The sequence below is a fragment of the Polypterus senegalus genome, chromosome 2, assembly GCF_016835505.1.
Source record: "Polypterus senegalus isolate Bchr_013 chromosome 2, ASM1683550v1, whole genome shotgun sequence".
NCBI lineage: Eukaryota > Metazoa > Chordata > Cladistia > Polypteriformes > Polypteridae > Polypterus > Polypterus senegalus.
Window position 1 is genome coordinate 70,165,707 of NC_053155.1, and position 18,087 is coordinate 70,183,793.

Consider the following 18,087-nt stretch of genomic DNA (forward strand, 5'->3'; position numbering starts at 1 on the left):
GTGGAAAAAGTGATGGGCTATGAATACTTTCCGGATGCACTGTACATCAGACTTCCAATAAAACTCTGAGTCCTGCCACGTGCAAAAGTTCACTGATGACACAGCTATTGTGGGCTGCATCAGGGAGGAGGAGTATAGAAAGCTAATCAAGGACTTTGTTAAATGGTGCGACTCAAACCACTTACACCTGAACACCAGCAAGACCAAGGAAATGGTGGTGGATTTTAGGAGGCCCAGGCCCCTCATGGACCCCGTGATCATCAAGAGGAGACTGTGTGCAGAGGGTACAGACCTATAAATACCTGGGAGTGCAGCTAGATGATAAATTGGACTAGACTGCCAGTCAGAGCAGACTATACTTATAACGTTGGGGTCCTTCAACATCTGCAATAAGATGCTGCAGATGTTCTACCAGACGGTTGTGGCGAGTGCCCTCTCCTACGCGGTGGTGTGCTGGGGAGGCAGAATAAAGAAGAAGGATGTCTCACGCCTGGACAAACTGGTGAGGAAGGCAGGCTCTATTGTAGGCACGGAGCTGGACAGGTTGACATCCGTGGCAGAGCGACGGGCGCTGAGCAGGCTCCTATCAATCATGGAGAATCCACTACATCCACTGAACAGTGTCATCTCCAGGCAGAGGAGCAGCTTCAGCAACAGACTGCAGTCACTGTCCTGCTCCACTGACAGACACTGGGGTTTAAACGTTAACATTATTCAAAGTTATTGTCTGTTTTTACCTGCATTTTTATTACTCTTTATTTTAATATTGTTTTTGTATAAGTATGCTGCTGCTGGATTATGTGAATTTCCCCTTGGGATTAATAAAGTATCTATCTATCTAGTTCATATTCATGCAAGAACTGGTGGCTAAATTAAAGTACATCTGTTTATACCTGAAAGAACATGCGTCATGATCGGATGGAAGTTGCCTACATTAAAAAAACTAGGTGTAAATGCGCTGGTGATCCTTCATGCTTGCCTCCAGAGTAGTCAGTGGGTCAGCATCTCAATGTGTTTACGAACCAACTGAAAGCCCTACCATTCTGTGAATATGTCAAATTGTTTATAATTTTTTTTGCTCTATGGATATCTGTCATATTGTTAATTGTTATTTTTTTGTTATGCCAGCTTTATAGATTTTCATTTGTGGTGATCAATGTTTGTAACCTGTACTGCTACACTTCTTCAAAACAGTACTTAGACTGATCTTACCCGGTTACGTCAACCTCCTTTATAAATTGCTTTGGACAAAAGCATCCGCTAAGCAAATAAATGTAAATGTTAATGTAATTGGTGATGGATCATACAGACCACATTTGTAGTTGGTCAGAAATGGATAATGGTCATGTTTAACTCTAGTGGTAATGCAAATACGTTTTAGATCCAAATACAGCAATAAAGTCAGAAGACAAAAGAATGGTGTAAGGCAGTGGCAGCAGTCAAGTAAGCTGATAAAGGATGGAAAGCTCTGATACACAGCTTTTTTATAAAAAAAAAAAAAAAAAAGATAGCAGAGGCTTATATGAAGGTGAGCTACCATCTTCTTCATGTGACTGTCAAATCTTAGGCATTATGCTAGAACATTAAAGTTCTCCATGGCAGGTTAGCATGTCACCTTATTTTGACTTTTTTTTGTTGGGTCATTACAAGCAGCCAGTGTTCTTACTCAAAACAGGTTTGAAGCTGTGGTGCACTGTGCTGTGCAGATACACACATATTGACACAGGAGATTCATTTCAATGGCAAGTATAAATGTAATTAGGCTAAATCATAAACAGTCATCAATATGTGAAACACATCTTACAGGGGGACTTTAAGAAAAGTAATATCATAAGGTCATATGTAACATCTTTTGAATATTGATTATGTGGACCACTTTAGAAAGGTGCAAGGGCTGAATCTATGATGTGGGCCTGTAGTTTAACATCTCTGACATTTTGTACCTCAGTGTACAATTGTACACTGGCAACACTGTGAAGAACTCCAATATTTAAATAAAAGCAAGTGAATAGAAACTTTATCAAACATTTAATACTAGCAGACCTGGCGCGCTTCGCTGCACGTTTAACCAGCTAGTTTCGGCAGCGGATCGTGGTTTTTCCAATCTAGACGTCCTGTCTTTTTCAGATTCTTCTAACCGCCTGGTTTCGGCAGCCAATCGTCCTTTTCCCAATCTAGAAATCCTGTCTTCTTTAGATTTGCTTAACTGCCTGATTTTGGCAGCGAGTCGTTTTTTTTTTTCTAACGTAAAAGTCGTTTCTTGTTGAGATTCGTTTAATAGCCTGGTTTTGGCAGCCAAGCACTTTTTTTCCAACCTAGACCACCTCTCTTGAGATCCGTTTAATGGCCTCGTTGATTGCATGTCTTCCAAGGTAGTTTCAATACCCATTTCTTGCACGGTGTCTTCTCCCCTTTTATGAGTGACTGTGTAAGTACCATGTGTACTAAACAGTAAATTAGTAAAGGAGAAAGGACTAAACACTAAGGAAAAAGAATGGCAAGGCTGCGTCAGCTGCAGAGCTCAGCTCGGAGCGAAATGAAGTGAATGAAATGACGTGAATGGGAGGGGAGATAATCACGTGACTCCCCCACCCGCCTTAACTCTCAATCCCTCTACAAACACAGTCTCTCGGATCCCAACTCTCCTTTATATATATAGATAAATGCAATTATTTGTGCAATGGCTCATGAAAACAAAATTCAAGTAATATATTTAGGAAAGCGAGTGGATTCAATTTTAAAATTCATGTTAGGAAAAAGGGCAACAAGATGCATAATAAACTACTGATTTCAACTGGAAAGAAAAAATACCTTTTAATTAGAGGTAACACATTAATGAATTTTAGAATAAGTAAACATAGGTGGCAGAATGGAGCATTAAATGCTGATACCACTAGCTTTTGTAACAGATTGAAAGAGTTTAGCAAGATTCTCTCACTCACATTGATCAAAATAGCCTCTACATATGCGTGTCTCAGGAAAAATGCATGGAACCTGAAAGTGCTGCTGGCCCACTTTACCCAACATGACACTTGCTTCTGGTTTTATTAAAATGAAGCTAACTGTTGTCTCCAAATCCCCAGTTTCCACCAGATAAACACCATATCATTCATTTCAGTGCTATGTCACTGAAAACTAAATGCAACAGAAGCCACTGTGAAGACAGTGCATGATTTCACATAGTGCAAGCCAGGTGTAATCATTTTTCCTTCACCTCGGATGAAAAGCTGCTTCTTTATTTTTGAGACCATTCAATTTGCAGACAACTTTCACATAGTTAACCTAAACAAGTTAAATTGCCGCTGTCTGTTTAAACTCTGGATCTTGTCAAATGTTTACAGTTGTTATTTTGGTCTATTAAGATTGGTTCACTCAAGTTAATGTCAGAGCATCTGAGGTAGGATGATTGCAATGTTTTGCATGCTTATCTGAGGCTCATTAAGGCTTTGTTAGCATATAAGCATATGTAGTAAGTAGATCCACAAGCATCATACAAGATTTTATTCTACGAAAACTGCTGGGTCAAGTTTTCAGTGATAATGATTCTGGCTGTTCATTACACAATGACACACCAAAGGAAATGTACAAGTAATTTCTTAATTAGTAGTATAATGTATGACTGTATAATGTTAGTTTTTAAAACAACATACAAGCTTCCTGTTAAATTCAAAACCAATATGTAAATCATTTTTAAACATAAGGTCATAAATGGTTTTAACCCCTCCTCTTATTTACAGAACTTATTACGACTATAATCCACTGTGCACATTGTCATCTGAAGATGATGGCCTGCCTGAAATACCAAGGATAAATAAAAGCACTACAGAAGGCACTCATTTTACTTAAATGGTGACCAAAATGTGTTATTATCTAACTCCCAATATTACAAATTTCCGGATGATATCAATATTCAAATCAGACTTATTATTTTAGCATAGTACACACTTGTTAGAGCTTTAGTACTATATTTTAACTACACTGCAAGTAGAATCAGAGTATAGTATATTAGGCTTATAACCGAAAGTGTACTATATAAAAACAGACTATCCCATAATGTATTCTTATAGAACACTCGCTAAAAGGGGGTGGGAAAATGGGTGGGTGAAACAGCTTAAACCAAAAGCACTGAAAGTTAATACTTTTTTGCTTTTACTTCACACTGCTTGACAGTATTTCAGGGGGGGTGTTTGGGGGTAGAGTGTGGGTATAGAAGGAAAATTCAGTAATTTTCCTTTTCAAAAAATAAAATGTATTTATGCTGTAAGTATAACATTTCGGCAATAATACAGGATCCTCCTAGAACACTGCATGACTTATCTAACGACATTCCTTAATCTGTTAATATGGAATAATATGTATCCTATCTAAATATTTTACAGAACAGGAAGTAAACAGTAAGTACTCACCCGCCCACCCCATCCATCGTCTTCACTGGCCCTCTTCCTCCATCCACCTCGACTCATAGTGAATCCTCTATGGGAAGAACAAGAAAACATTGTATGAATGTCACAGAAGTGGTTATACTTTAACAGTTAACCCTGCCAACAAAAGAAACCAAAATATACTCAGAAGCAAAGGATTTGACATAAAGAATTTGACAAGGAAAAGACAAATCCTGACTACTTTTGTAATAGGCAGCTGTCATCATCTGCTTTGCCATTACAAGCAACCAATTGCCAATAACTACCTTCCACTTGCATGAGCTGATGGCCAGTTTGTGAAAGAACAACTGACAACACATCATGCCACATCACCTACTGCTACCTTGTATTACTGTATTTCATAGTGCAAAAACAGTAGTGAGCAAAGTGACAAGGAATCAGTGCCTTTAAATGCATTTACAGTAAATATGCTACAATCTATGACTTACACATATTGCTAATCTGGGTATGAGCCATTGCTAAAAGCAAAGGGAATGAAATAGGCCAGCAAAATTGCCAGGCCATACGTAAATGATTATAGAACAGTATGTACAGCTTGGCTTCATAATGGAAAACACCTTTGAGAGTGTCAGTTTGCTTTAGATCCAGGTGCATTCCCCAAAGCCAGTTTGGATACTGGACGATGTTTTATTAAATGGTGGTTTTTAATGAATATGTTGCTTGCTACACTTTATGTACTGAACTAATTCTTACATAAATCATGGTTTGTTGGTTTGTCAATCACTATAAGCTACTAAGGGAGGCATTCAGATTTCTGAATGAACACTCAGGGCCCATACTTGGCTTGATGCAGGAATTCTGAAAGTCTTCCATGTTAAACGTTTCAGTTAAAAATGCTTTCATTCTCAAGATTTTACCACTACTGCTAACATGATAAAGATTAACTATATGGACTTTGAAAAAAATGTAATTTTAATAGAAATTTCAGCATTTTCACACGAGTTACATTCACCTTATTACATAGCTGGTATTTGATGCCCCCTTTTTTAATATATGACTCTAGTTAGTAAGTTGTACCAATAAGAAATTACTGGCTTATATTCAAAAATAAAAACAGAACAAAATAATAATGCTTGCTGTTCTATAGTCTCAAACGGTTTTACTTCTGAAATACTAATCTAGTGAATATTAATTTTGTTGTCTTTTAAGGTAAAACACCATAGTTACACACACAGAACTAAAAAAAAGAAACAAAAAAGTTACCAATATCAGGGTCAATTCAACCAAAAACACCACACATACACACAAACACAGAAAAGAAAGCATGAAAATGACTTTTTACATGTCACAAAGATCTGTATAGTACTTCTAATGTTTTACTATAAATAAAACTACCAAAAAATAAAAACACTTTGCTTTATAAGTGTCTTTCTATAGTGAACACCAGACCAAGACAGTTTTTAAGTGTGGAATTTCTGTGCCGTATGATTCCAAAGCAAAGAAGTTAAACACTCTGATGGATGTAACACCAGCAAAACCAAGGAGCTGGTGGTGGATTTTAGGAGGCCCAGGCCCCTCATGGACCCTGTGATCATCAGAGGTGACTGTGTGCAGACCTATAAATATCTGGGAGTGCAGCTGGATGACAAATTGGACTGGACTGCCAATACTGATGCTCTATGTAAGAAAGGTCAGAGCAGACTACTTTCTGAGAAGGTTGGCATCCTTCAACATCTGCAGTAAGATGCTGCAGATGTTCTACCAGACGGTTGTGGCGAGTGCCCTCTTCTACGTGGTGGTGTGCTGGGGTGGCAGCATAAAGATGAAAGACGCCTCACGCCTGGACAAACTTGTTAAGAAGGCAGGCTGTATTGTAGGAGTAAAGTTGGACAGTTTAACATCTGTGGCAGAGCGACGGGCATTAAATAAACTCCTGTCGATCATGAATAATCCACTGCATACACTGAACAGTGTCATCTCCAGGAAGAGGAGTAGCTTCAGTGACAGACTTTTGTCACCCTCTTGCTCCACTGACAGACTGAGGAGATCGTTCCTCCCCCACACTATGCGACTGTTCATTTCCACCCGGGGGAGTAAATGCTAACATTACTCAAAGTTATTGTCTGCTTTCTTTATTTTTATTTTTTTCATTTCTTTTCATTTTTTCATTTTTATTACTATTTAATTTAATATTGTTTATTTTTATCAGTATGCTGCTGCTGGATTATGTGAATTTCCCCTTGGGATTAATAAAGTATCTATCTATCTATCTATCTATCTATCTATCTATCTATCTATCTATCTATTCATGCAATTCCGATTCAGCTAAAATAATGGAAGTGTGAAAAATGTGCTGAACTTTCCATTTTATTTCAGAATATTTTTGCATATTTATAGTTTAATGTTTTGATTATTTTTTTTACTTTTTATGTCACTTTTTCTGCATTAGTTTGTTCATTTTCTTTGCTGTTTCGCAAAATCACTACTTATGTTTTGCCAACATTTTCATGGATATTTTCTTCTGTGTTAATTCCTACTTGCAGGATTAAAATGGCAACACCACATGTGATTGGTAAGAGTAATGTAATAAAATCTGGAAGATGATATTATTGTCTTTTGGCAAAAGTCATTTGCAGTCCAACAGGATACACTAAATTGTTTTATCTGATAATTATAGATAAACTGAAATTACTAGGCCAAAACAGCAGAAGAAGGTACAGGTAGTTCACTCTAACTGTTTGAGAAAGAAATATGAGATGACACTTATCTAAAGTTCTATTACACCAGGCAAACTGACATCTTTGTAGAAAAATTCCTGTATCAATTTGTGACAGCGTCCAATGTATCATACGGTTACCTATAAGGCAAGTTGTTCAGTCTCTTCCACCATCTATTATGTGACTGAGGAAATCACTTAATCCATTTTAATTGTATAAAGTTCTTTTCAACAACAGTACCATAAACAGTAAAGTGCAGAAGAAAGGCACTGTTTAAAATAAACTATTTTTTTGAGTGTAAATAATTTCTACTACACAGTTAGACCTCTGTATCTGGTCCTGCGGTTCTCTAAGACAAGATATGGTCTAAATGTGTACAAATTACTTTACTATATATATCATTGATTTATTGGTTGCTGTAGACATTATTGTATTATTGTTTTAAAAATACTGGCATCTGTATTATCCAGGTAGACTAGGTCTCTCCTAAATAAATTACCTCAGATGGGAATGAAATTCAAGTGAAAATGCTAATATTCAGAATTCATCTTTCTATTTTCACACAAAATTTTACTGTTTACCATTCAGAAATTCTATAAAATCCTATGTGATTTACATTCAATATTACAGTCTAAACAGACTGACAGTAATTCTTTAAAGACTGCATGTTGGTTTATTCTAGGCAATCTGGTTTAATGGTTGTGAAAATCAAATTTAAGGTAAAAAAAAGTCCTACATGCAATATAATACAGTAACAAAAATAATCCTACACAGAACAGCTAACAATAAAATAGAATACTGTATGTTAAAAATAACGCATTGCATAAATTTTAGTAAGCTAATGATGTGGTCAAACAGGGTCAATGAAACTTTATTTGAATTACAAGTTGTACAATTTCAACTGCACTATGCAGACAGTTTCCATTATTGTTGGATTGAAATAGCCATCAATTTATCTAAAATATATACTTTATATTTTAAATTTGACATCTTGTTACAAAGGAAAATGTCCAAATCTGGACTAGAAAAAAATCATTGCAAACATCTCTGTATGTGTCCGATTGCTATGTCTCTGTTATGTGCCATTTGGTATGGGATTTGTAAAAGCAAAGCTATTGCTTGTAATGCGTCATCTGTTGGAATGAAACATGCAATGCATTTTACTATTTCATACCCTACAAAATAAATTTCAGTATATGGTGTACTGCAAATGTTAATGCTGAATACGTCATAACAGAGATAATCTGATGGATAGACAGAAATCAGCTTACCCACTTTAATAAATTGTGAAGTGTCTATGTATCTGTGTGTCCATCCAGTTGCTTTTTGTTTCATGATTATTCCTTATTTATATATATATATATATATATATATATATATAAATAAATAAATAAATAAACCATAGTCAAATTTGACACAGACTATTCAGTACATTCAAATTTCCATCAAATCCCCATTTGACCTAGATTACTGCAAGACTAATCTTCATTTTTATGTAATTGTGAACATCATCTAAAAGTACTTTATACATGCAGAACAAATGTTTGTGCAGGCAGGTAAAATTACTTGCTCAATCTATTGTGGGAATATATTCTACCAAGGACAGATTTAATCTGCCATATTATAGGTGCAGACTCAATCAACAAACTTGTGAATTTATAGGAGTTTACTGCTGTTTGATGTCTTAATGTATATGTGTGACAGGTACCTCAAATCACACGTTTCTTTCAGTTTGCTTTAAGGTGGCACTTTAGTGGTAAAGTGTATTGCCCGGAGTTATCAGCATAATGGTGAACAACCAGAGGCATACCTCTTAATGAGAATTTATCAGGAGACATTAGAAACATGATTCTCTCAATTACTAACTCTGAAATTGCTAATGTAATATAGTACTTTCCCTAATGGTACCTCATAATAGACACATACAGAAATTAAAAAATTATAGTTTTCTACAGATTTAAAAATAGTGTCAGTAAATGCTGACTTCATATTCTAAAGGAAATATCCACTCACAGTCTGGTGATCATTACCATAAATTCACTGACAGTATGCCAAGTCAAATTAACATTTAGGGACATCTCAAAATGTATTTAAAGATATTTTCAAATGAATTTCAAGATATTTTAAAATGCATTGTAGGTATTTATTAATATTTCAAGATATCTTAAATATATCTCAAATGCATTTCAAAATATCTTAAATGTATTTTGTGACATCTTGATGTAACTCTATGCATTTTATTATATCTCAAATACATTGACTTTGCATGCATTGTGAGATAATAAAATGCAATTTAAAATATCTCAAAATGAATTCCTCTAAAATGTCCTAGCTTTTAATACAACATCCTGTCAGGTATTCTGAAATGTGTTTGAGCGATACTGACCATTATTATTATTATTTTATATTTTCCCATAGGTGGTACACAATTGTTGTACAAAGATAATCTTCATGGTCACTTCTAACATATTTGATAATTCAAAAATAAATGTCATAAAAGACTTTTAAATCAACCATACAACAAAATAAAGAACCAGTCTTTTTTTTTTTTTTTTTAATTCTCAGCTTTCCCTTATATATACAATAATGAGCATATATCCAGATTTGTCCCATCTTTAAACTACACTGTCTAGCGATAAATGTTCCATTTAATTTTTTTCAACCTCTAGAGAGGCACCTACTCACAAACATTTTTCACTCTCCCTTTTGCTTCTATCTTCTGTCTTTCCCACTGTTCAAACTTTAACTCAAGGAAAAAGTTAAAGTTTTAAAGTAAGCAAAATAATTTTAGCATTTCTTGCAAGGTGATAATGTAAATAAAGATAATATATCAGTTACTTCATTTTTCTTGGCATAATTCATGAGTGCATAATTCTTTGCCCCAAAAGTATGATTTTTGAAGATAATACAGAACACAACCTCTAGCCTGACCCTTTCTCAGATTATAAAGAAATTCTTGGAGCCAGTGAAAGGAGGACATTTTCGTTGAAATCATTCAAACATTCTGGTCCTCATCATACAACCATTATTGCTAGGGAAAGCCAGCAACACGTACTATGGTAAGGAATACCCCAGGTCTTAATATACCAACTCTTGTTGACACCCACCATATATTGAGGCTATATGCAAGTATGTATAAGAATGGATTATATACACCAGTATTCCTACATGGTGCAGCTGACATTAGCTGGAATATAGCTCCAGAGGAGATGAAACTTTCAGTCTTTGAGATGATGAAACTGGAAGGCCAATTTTTTGTACCACAATGTCTGAGAAGACAATTCACACTTTCACCCGAGTTTTCACATTTGACAACAGAGTTTTGAGACCTGCAAGACATGCTACATATCATGTTTGAAACAAATGGGTAGAACAGCTGCCACATCCTTAAAGTCCCATGCCTTAAGTCACAGTGGATGACTAACTTGTTCTCTTTAGAGGTAAATTATCATTTTCATGTCAGCGAGTCCACCTGCTGTTACTTTTGTTGTTTATATAGAACTACATTGTTATTGTTTTTGAAATGCTGGATTGGGATCAAGCCTGCTGTTTGTTGAAAGGAGCGGAGAGATTGCAGGTTCCAGGAGTCTTACTGCTGAATTAATGTACTGTATGGCAGAGGTGGAGGGTCTGTGACTAACTTATGTTCATTTGTTTTTAAACATATTTGAAAGTATACAAAACACAATAGTTCCCAATAATTTCCAAAAAAAGTTCCCCATCTACTAATTTTAATAGTGAAACGCTAGTAATTCATTAGGATTATATATTAACTAAGAACTTGGAAAATAATTTATTAATTAAATAACAGGCATACTAAAGGCAACAACTGAGAGATTTTAATTCCTGATAAAGATATGCAGAAGCAAAAGATGCTCTTTGGGTCTGGATAAACCGTAACCTAAGCTCAGTGAGCTGTACGTTATACCTCTAAGTAACTTGTTCAGCACGCAAAAGGGCAAAAAAAAAAAATAATAATAAATAAATAAATCAAGACTATAAGAGCCAAACAATAAAAATGGGACATTTCAATAATGAATCAGCATAACTTAGAAGAAACTGCAGCAAACAGCCTTCTTGACCACAAGAGGGCAGAGCTAAGCATGTGAACTTAGTGTGTGTATTCCAATGTGAAGTGTTCAACTGTGTGCAGTAGCTGAGCAACAAGGCAGGTCTTGAGGAGTCACACAAATTGTTACAGATGGTAGGAAAACTTTAAAATTATCAGAGTAATAAAGGTTATGATATATAATATTGTACACATAAGTATGTTACATGATAACTACTGTATTTTTCTGTGTTGTATTCTAGTTAAATGTTCAGTGGAAACACTGCTACACTACACACTGACATTGATAACTTGTCTTTAGGTTATTGGCCATGTCAGCTTACATGCAAATTCTGTATTATGCATCTCATTAAACCTGCAATTTTGAATTAAAACAACAAAAACAATTTCTTGAAAGATGTCATACCTTAAATTATGTACCTGTTATGTACACAGTAGATCACAGTAGTACAATTCAATATCACAAAGGATCGATACCATTGATCATTTTTTATATTACAGTTGCTACCATGCACAATCATAAAGGCAAAACAAGATAAACAAGCAGGTAATACTTGTCTCAAAGGGTAATTTTAGTATTTATAAAAGCTCAATAAATAAATAAGTAAAATTTAGGTTACCTAATCGGGAATCTGGAACACAAGGAGCATGCTTGATGCAAGGGTAAATGGGCAGTGTCACATTTTGAGATTCACAGTTTTAAATATGTGGTTGTCAAGAATGCCTTTGGCTATTGGTCTCTCCAAAATCTAATACCCACCTTTCAATTGTTTTGCTGTTTTGTGTTTCTGTTTTTTTTTTAAATCAGAGTGACACTGTGGCAATGGGTTTAGAATATAAAATATGAAGGTAATACGGTCAAAAGATTAAAGTTCCTGGTTTCTTTTGGATGTCTTTTTCAAGTCACAACTTTGTTATTAGATGTAATGTTATTAAACACATCAGGCAAATCACTGAAGTTGTTAAAAACATTTTAAGATATATTAAGATATATAATAAGAAAGTTTCATAGAATATACATTAGACTAACAGCATCCATGCCCTTCAGGAATAATGTTAATTGTGAAAATTACATAAATGAAACCTTAGAATAAAGGTATCTCATTTCTGAATACAGATGATATAATTAATATGGCTTATTTTATTTGGGATCAACAATACTGAACATTATTGAGCAATAAAAATCAATAATATTGCATTATTGAGCATCTGCCATGTGGGAAACACTTGATACTACACAAGTTGATTTCATTACATTTGTTCTACAGCTTTTTCTTTTCATTTGTAAATGTATTAAATAACACAAAGAGAACAGTTGAACATTTACCTAGTTTGAACATTTCATTTCACACTGATAAGATGCAGTCATTACCATGAAAAATGGGGAGTTTTCAATCCTATATGGTTTTACACAGACATCAAAATCAGATGAGTATTCTTTCACCTCTACCAACTCTGAAATGGTTCACGTGTCAGTGGATTCAACCATGTTTTCAAGAAATGTACTACACACATTTGATAAAAGGAAAATTCTAAATCACATGAATGCATGTCTACTACTGAAGGGATGGTTAGGGGATGGAGCAACATTGATTACTGAGATTTGAGCTATTCCACTAAGAATTTGTACAAAAAAGGCAGCATCATTTAATACCACCAGTTTTTCAATGTGCACATATGAAAGATGCTTTTACCAGTTAAAAAATATCCAAACATGACTGTTCGCATTTGAACAATTAATGTGAGATGAATCCATATCTTAACAAAGGAAGAAAAGGGCCAAATGGTGAAAGGCTAAAATGCATCCTAAAACTGTCTAAATTTTATTCTGTGTGTACAAGAGATTATAAAGGAGAAGAGCAGAATGGTGGACTACATCTCTAGAAGGAAAGCACCACTCATATAATATGTATTGAAGCCAGTGTGAAAGCCACAATTTCAATCTCTTGAAATGTTCCAAAAAAAAATGAAACAAAAAAGAATGACTTAGTTCGCCCTAAATATATATCACAAGCAGAAGCTGTCTCTGCCCAAAATGTTCATAATATGCAAAACAGCAAAACAATCAGCAAAATAAATAATCAATTTCAACATTCTTTACAGTGAAAAAGGAAAATTAAGAGATCAACTACAGAAACCATTCATTTCACATATGGATAAGTTTATGATTAATATAATAGGATAAAGATGAAGTATAGCCAGCTCAGGATAGATCTCTCTAGGCAACAACAGCAAAAACCCATTGTTTATTTTTATAAATATTTATTTAGTAGACATGTTTATCCAAAATGACTAACAAAACACAAGCACAATAAATAGAGAGAATGTTTTCTCAGTATTCATTTTAAAGTAAGGGGAGGGAGGTTGAGGTGGGTGGCAGTCTCTCAAGGAGTTTTTATTAATTATTATCTCTTAACGATATAAAGAACTCACGATATGGTGGTTACTCTAAGAGAACTAATATCTTAAGATTAATAAGTATATAGTTTCTAGGGCCAAATGATGATCCCCTTAACATCCTGTTCACAAACCCCTTTAGGCTAACAGATAGCACCATGCTATGGTAACAGTATTGTACTACTTAGCATTAAAGGAAGATGCAAAAGGATTTAATGTGAAAAGGTCCAACTAACCACCATGAAGCTAAATCTATGTTATCTACATACAGCATTACCTCACCTAAAAAAAAACTGAACTGAAATGCTTGTGAAGAGGAAATTAGCAAAGATGTATGCAATATCTATTTAAATAGCAATTCTGACAATTTGTGAAGTTCTTTGGTTCTTGCTAAGTTTTTTCTATACTTAAAGAATCAAACGTAATATATCCATGTGTTCATCTTCTTAATGTTTTTACTTTACTTTTGCAATATTTGGTTCATTTGTACCTAGGGGCACAGAAATGAATGAAACAGGTATGCAATGTCAGCCTATCAAAGGGGACACTAACAAATTTTCATTCCTGTGGGCAAATTCAGAGTCATCAGTTAGTCTAGAATGTACAGTATAACAATATAAAAACATTCTAATAAATACACAAAAAGGTCCAGAAAAGGGTAAATCAAGTCACACTCTTGCACAAATGTACTTTTTCTTCAATCAGCAAAGCATAGATGAAATTTGAGCAACTAGTATTCAAGAATTCAATATTTTGTCATATGTACAAGTTCAAGTACTACATATAATGAAATGCTTACTTGTATACGCCTCTCAGACAGAAAAGATAAAGCACCAAAAAGAAGAAACTCCATTAAGTAAGAAAGTGCTAGAGGCAAGTGAAAGTGACACAAGATGATGTTCAAGGCAAGAATACTGATTGTTCAAGAGTTGTTTCACCATTAGGTAAAAACTATTCATGAATTTGGTGGTTCATGTTCAAATGGACTTCAGGCAATTCCCTGAAGGAAGGAGGACAAAAAGTGGTAATGCAGGATGACTGTGGTCCAGCCTGATAAGTGTAGATGTCATGGATTGCAGGTAGCTGGGTATACATGATCTCCTATGCGGTTTTCACCACACGCTGCAAAGCTCTACAGTCCTGAGCTGAGCAGTTGCCATACTAGGATGTTGTACATCTTGCAAGACTGACTTCCATAATTTCATCAGTCATCATTTAGCAACAGAAATGTCAAACATCCAGAACACAGAGGAGGGGCATTAACTTTCATTTTAAGCAACTGGGGAAGTAGATATCACAAAAATACTTTATTTTCAGACTAATGTTTATCACAGTCTTGAAAACTCTGCAGTGCACATATGAAACTACCTCTTCGTCATGACTCTCACACCTATAACTTAAAACAATTCTATAATTTATTTTGCCAAACTGATGTGAACAAATAATTCTGAGTTACATAAAATAAATTAAAATGTATAGAAAGCAGTTGTGGCCAAACCACACAGCCCTAATGTAGTGGAGTACATTCATAGCAGGAAGAACTTACGGAGTTTGTCAAAGAGGAAACCAGGGAGTTCATTAAGCTCGTATGATTGGCTAACAGCTAATTTGTTCCAATATGTCACAAGCTGTCAAGATGGCAGATTTACTTATATGAGTTGTTCTAGATTATCATAATCCTTTGTACAAAACATGGTCCTTGGATGCTGTTTGAATGTACTTCCCTTTAATCTCCATTAATGTATAAGTATGTGATTCAGTATTTAGTCAATGAAATTCTGGTAGATCAAATTTACCGATGTCATTGAGAATTTTGAAGAACTCAATTATGCCCCCATGTAACATTCTCGATTTAAGACTAATGAAGTTTAACTTCTTCAGCTTCAGTCCAGGAATGGCCTTAGTTGCTTTTTCTTCCATACCTTCTAAGTTATATATGTCTTTTATGTTTGTGGTCTCTCAAGTGCAGTAGAGAGTTTCAGTATAATGTTGCTTGTTTTTATTCATCAGTTTTAACAAAAGAGATTACATTTTTATTTATTTCCTTTTAATTAGTTCATACTGCTGGCAGGATGAAAATGTTGCGTAAATACAACCCTTTCAATTCTTTTCAAATTTTGTTTCCTGTAGACCATTTCCTTTAGGTTCTTTGTATTTATCTATAATTTTATGTTAGCCTGAATGCTGTACATTTATCCAAATTCCACTTTCCAAGAGTGTGTCCACTTAAGATTAAGTCTTTTTAAAAGTTTTTTTTGTAATGATGAGGCAGCCATCACTTAACAAGTCATCAGAAATTCCTGCACATGAAATACATACAGTGGAAAATATAAATTATTACAAATATACCTGTAGATGGTCAAGTAGACTTTTGCAGAAAACTGATTGACAGACCTTTCTGTGGATGTGATGTGGCCCTGAATAGGACACAATATCCACCCACAGTACCACTAGGCTGAGAGAACTCCCATTTAATTTTTGTCCAGTCAATTATTCAAATCAATGTTTGTTTTTTTACTTAAAATTCTGAAGTCCTTGACTTTGGTACTTTCAGCAATGTGGCACAAAATCCACAGACTAATTTGCACATGGTTAATCTATCATTCACAAGTTAAAAAACATTGCACCATGATAAAATTATTGCTGTAAATAGGCTTGGAAATGTGAACTTTCATTTAGCAGCCAGCTAGAAATTGTTCATATCAAACTTGCACAATTATTTCAACAACAAATAGTAGCCCAGCCAAGGCGGCCTATTAAAACTAAAATATTTCATAAAAGTGTTGTGTGCATAAGAGCCTGCAATGTATTAAAAGTGCATACTCAAAATGAGAAGGAACTATGGGTTATATTCACCCAGTAAACACAATTTGGCATGATAATTTTTTTTTTTAACCAAAACCTTTGTGATTCTACTTCTCTTTCATGCATGTGACATTTTATAACTTAAAATGCTCCTATAGGATGGTAAAAATTCAACTACTTCTGATGAATGATATGGAACAGTTGCTTCAGTGAAAAATTAATAAAACAAATTCTGCATAGGTAAAATACCTAAACCCCATCAAAATAAGGTTAAATTAATCAAGAGAACAGTAGGCTCTTACACCATTACAATAACCATTTAAGACATCTTAATACTCGGAAGGTATGACTTTCAAGTACATTTAATCAACAGAAACAGATGTATGCACACATATCTTCAAGGAATTAAAAGACATTACACTACAGCTATATTGGGAACCTACTGTAATGACAGCAATGATAAGGTGAGATCATTCTGTCCCTGACAGTATAAGAGCACCACATGAATCTACACAGCACTCATATTTCACTTACCAGTAGTTTATTTTTTTTAATACCTTAAACAAACGTGTTCAAATTCACTCCTTCTACATTACTTCCCCATCGCAATTAAAACAGCTTTGAAATATAAAATGCAAAACATCACAAATAAGCGAACAATACAATTTAAAACCACCTCTTTAAACTTAGAAAGCCTGACATCCTGTGGCTTCTAGCATACACTTGGATTACCAGAATCTGTAAAACCTCTATCATTTTCTATTCATTATTTTAATCATGAATTTAACTTTTAGCATCACATATACTTTTAGTTAACCTGTGATATATACTGTTGACTAGCAATGATGGAACAATTTCAATAAAGTGTCTATAGTTTGGTCACTGCTTTTTGCAGATGATGTTGTCCTGTTTGCTTCATCAGGCCGTGATCTTCAGTTCTCTCTGAATCGGTTCTCAGCTGAGTGTAAAGTGGCTGGAATGGGAATCAGCACCTCCAAATCCAAGACCATGGTCCTCAGCCGGAAAAGGGTGGAGTGCCCTCTCAGGGTTGGAAGCGAGATCCTACCCCAAGTGGAGGAGATAAGGTATCTCGGGGTCTTGTTCACGAGTGAGGAAAGAATGGAGCGTGAGATCGACGGGCAGATCGGTGCGGCATCCGCAGTGATGTGGGCTCTGCATCGGTCTGTCGTGGTGAAAAAGGAGCTGAGCCGTAAGGCAAAGCTCTCAATTTACCAGTCGATCTATGTTCCTACCCTCATCTATGGTCATGAGCTATAGGTAGTGAACTAAAGAACGAGATCGCGAATACAAGCGGCTGAAATGAGTTTCCTCCGCAGGGTGTCTGGGCTTTCCCTTAAAGATAGGGTGAGAAGCTCAGTCATCCGGGAGAGGCTCAGAGTAGAGCCGCTGCTCCTCCAGATCGAGAGGAGTCAGATGAGGTGGCTCGGGCATCTGATCAGGATGCCTCCTGGACGCCTCCCTGGTGAGGTGTTCCAGGTACATATCCAACCAGGAGGAGGCCTCGGGGAAGACCCAGGACACGCTGGAGGGACTATGTTTCTCAGCTGGCCTGGGAATGCCTCAGGATTCCCTCGGAAGGGCTAGAAGAAGTGGCCGGGGAGAGGGAAGTCTGGCCATCTCTGCTCTAGCTGCTGCCCCCGCGACCCGACCTCAGATAAGCGGAAGAGGATGGATGGATGGATGGATAGTTTGGTGC

The 18,087-nt window shown here is 35.5% G+C and overlaps 1 protein-coding gene across 2 annotated transcripts in view; it reads right to left on the bottom strand.

The window, feature by feature from the left end:
- rev1 (REV1 DNA directed polymerase) overlaps nucleotides 1-18,087 on the bottom strand; it is a 242,618-nt gene that overhangs the window by 111,913 nt on the left and 112,618 nt on the right. For both annotated transcript variants that reach the window (XM_039743936.1, XM_039743937.1), the window contains one exon: nucleotides 4,407-4,473. In XM_039743936.1, coding sequence (XP_039599870.1) covers nucleotides 4,407-4,463 — 57 coding nt within the window. In that variant the 5' untranslated portion in view covers nucleotides 4,464-4,473. The remainder of the gene's footprint in view (nucleotides 1-4,406; nucleotides 4,474-18,087) is intronic.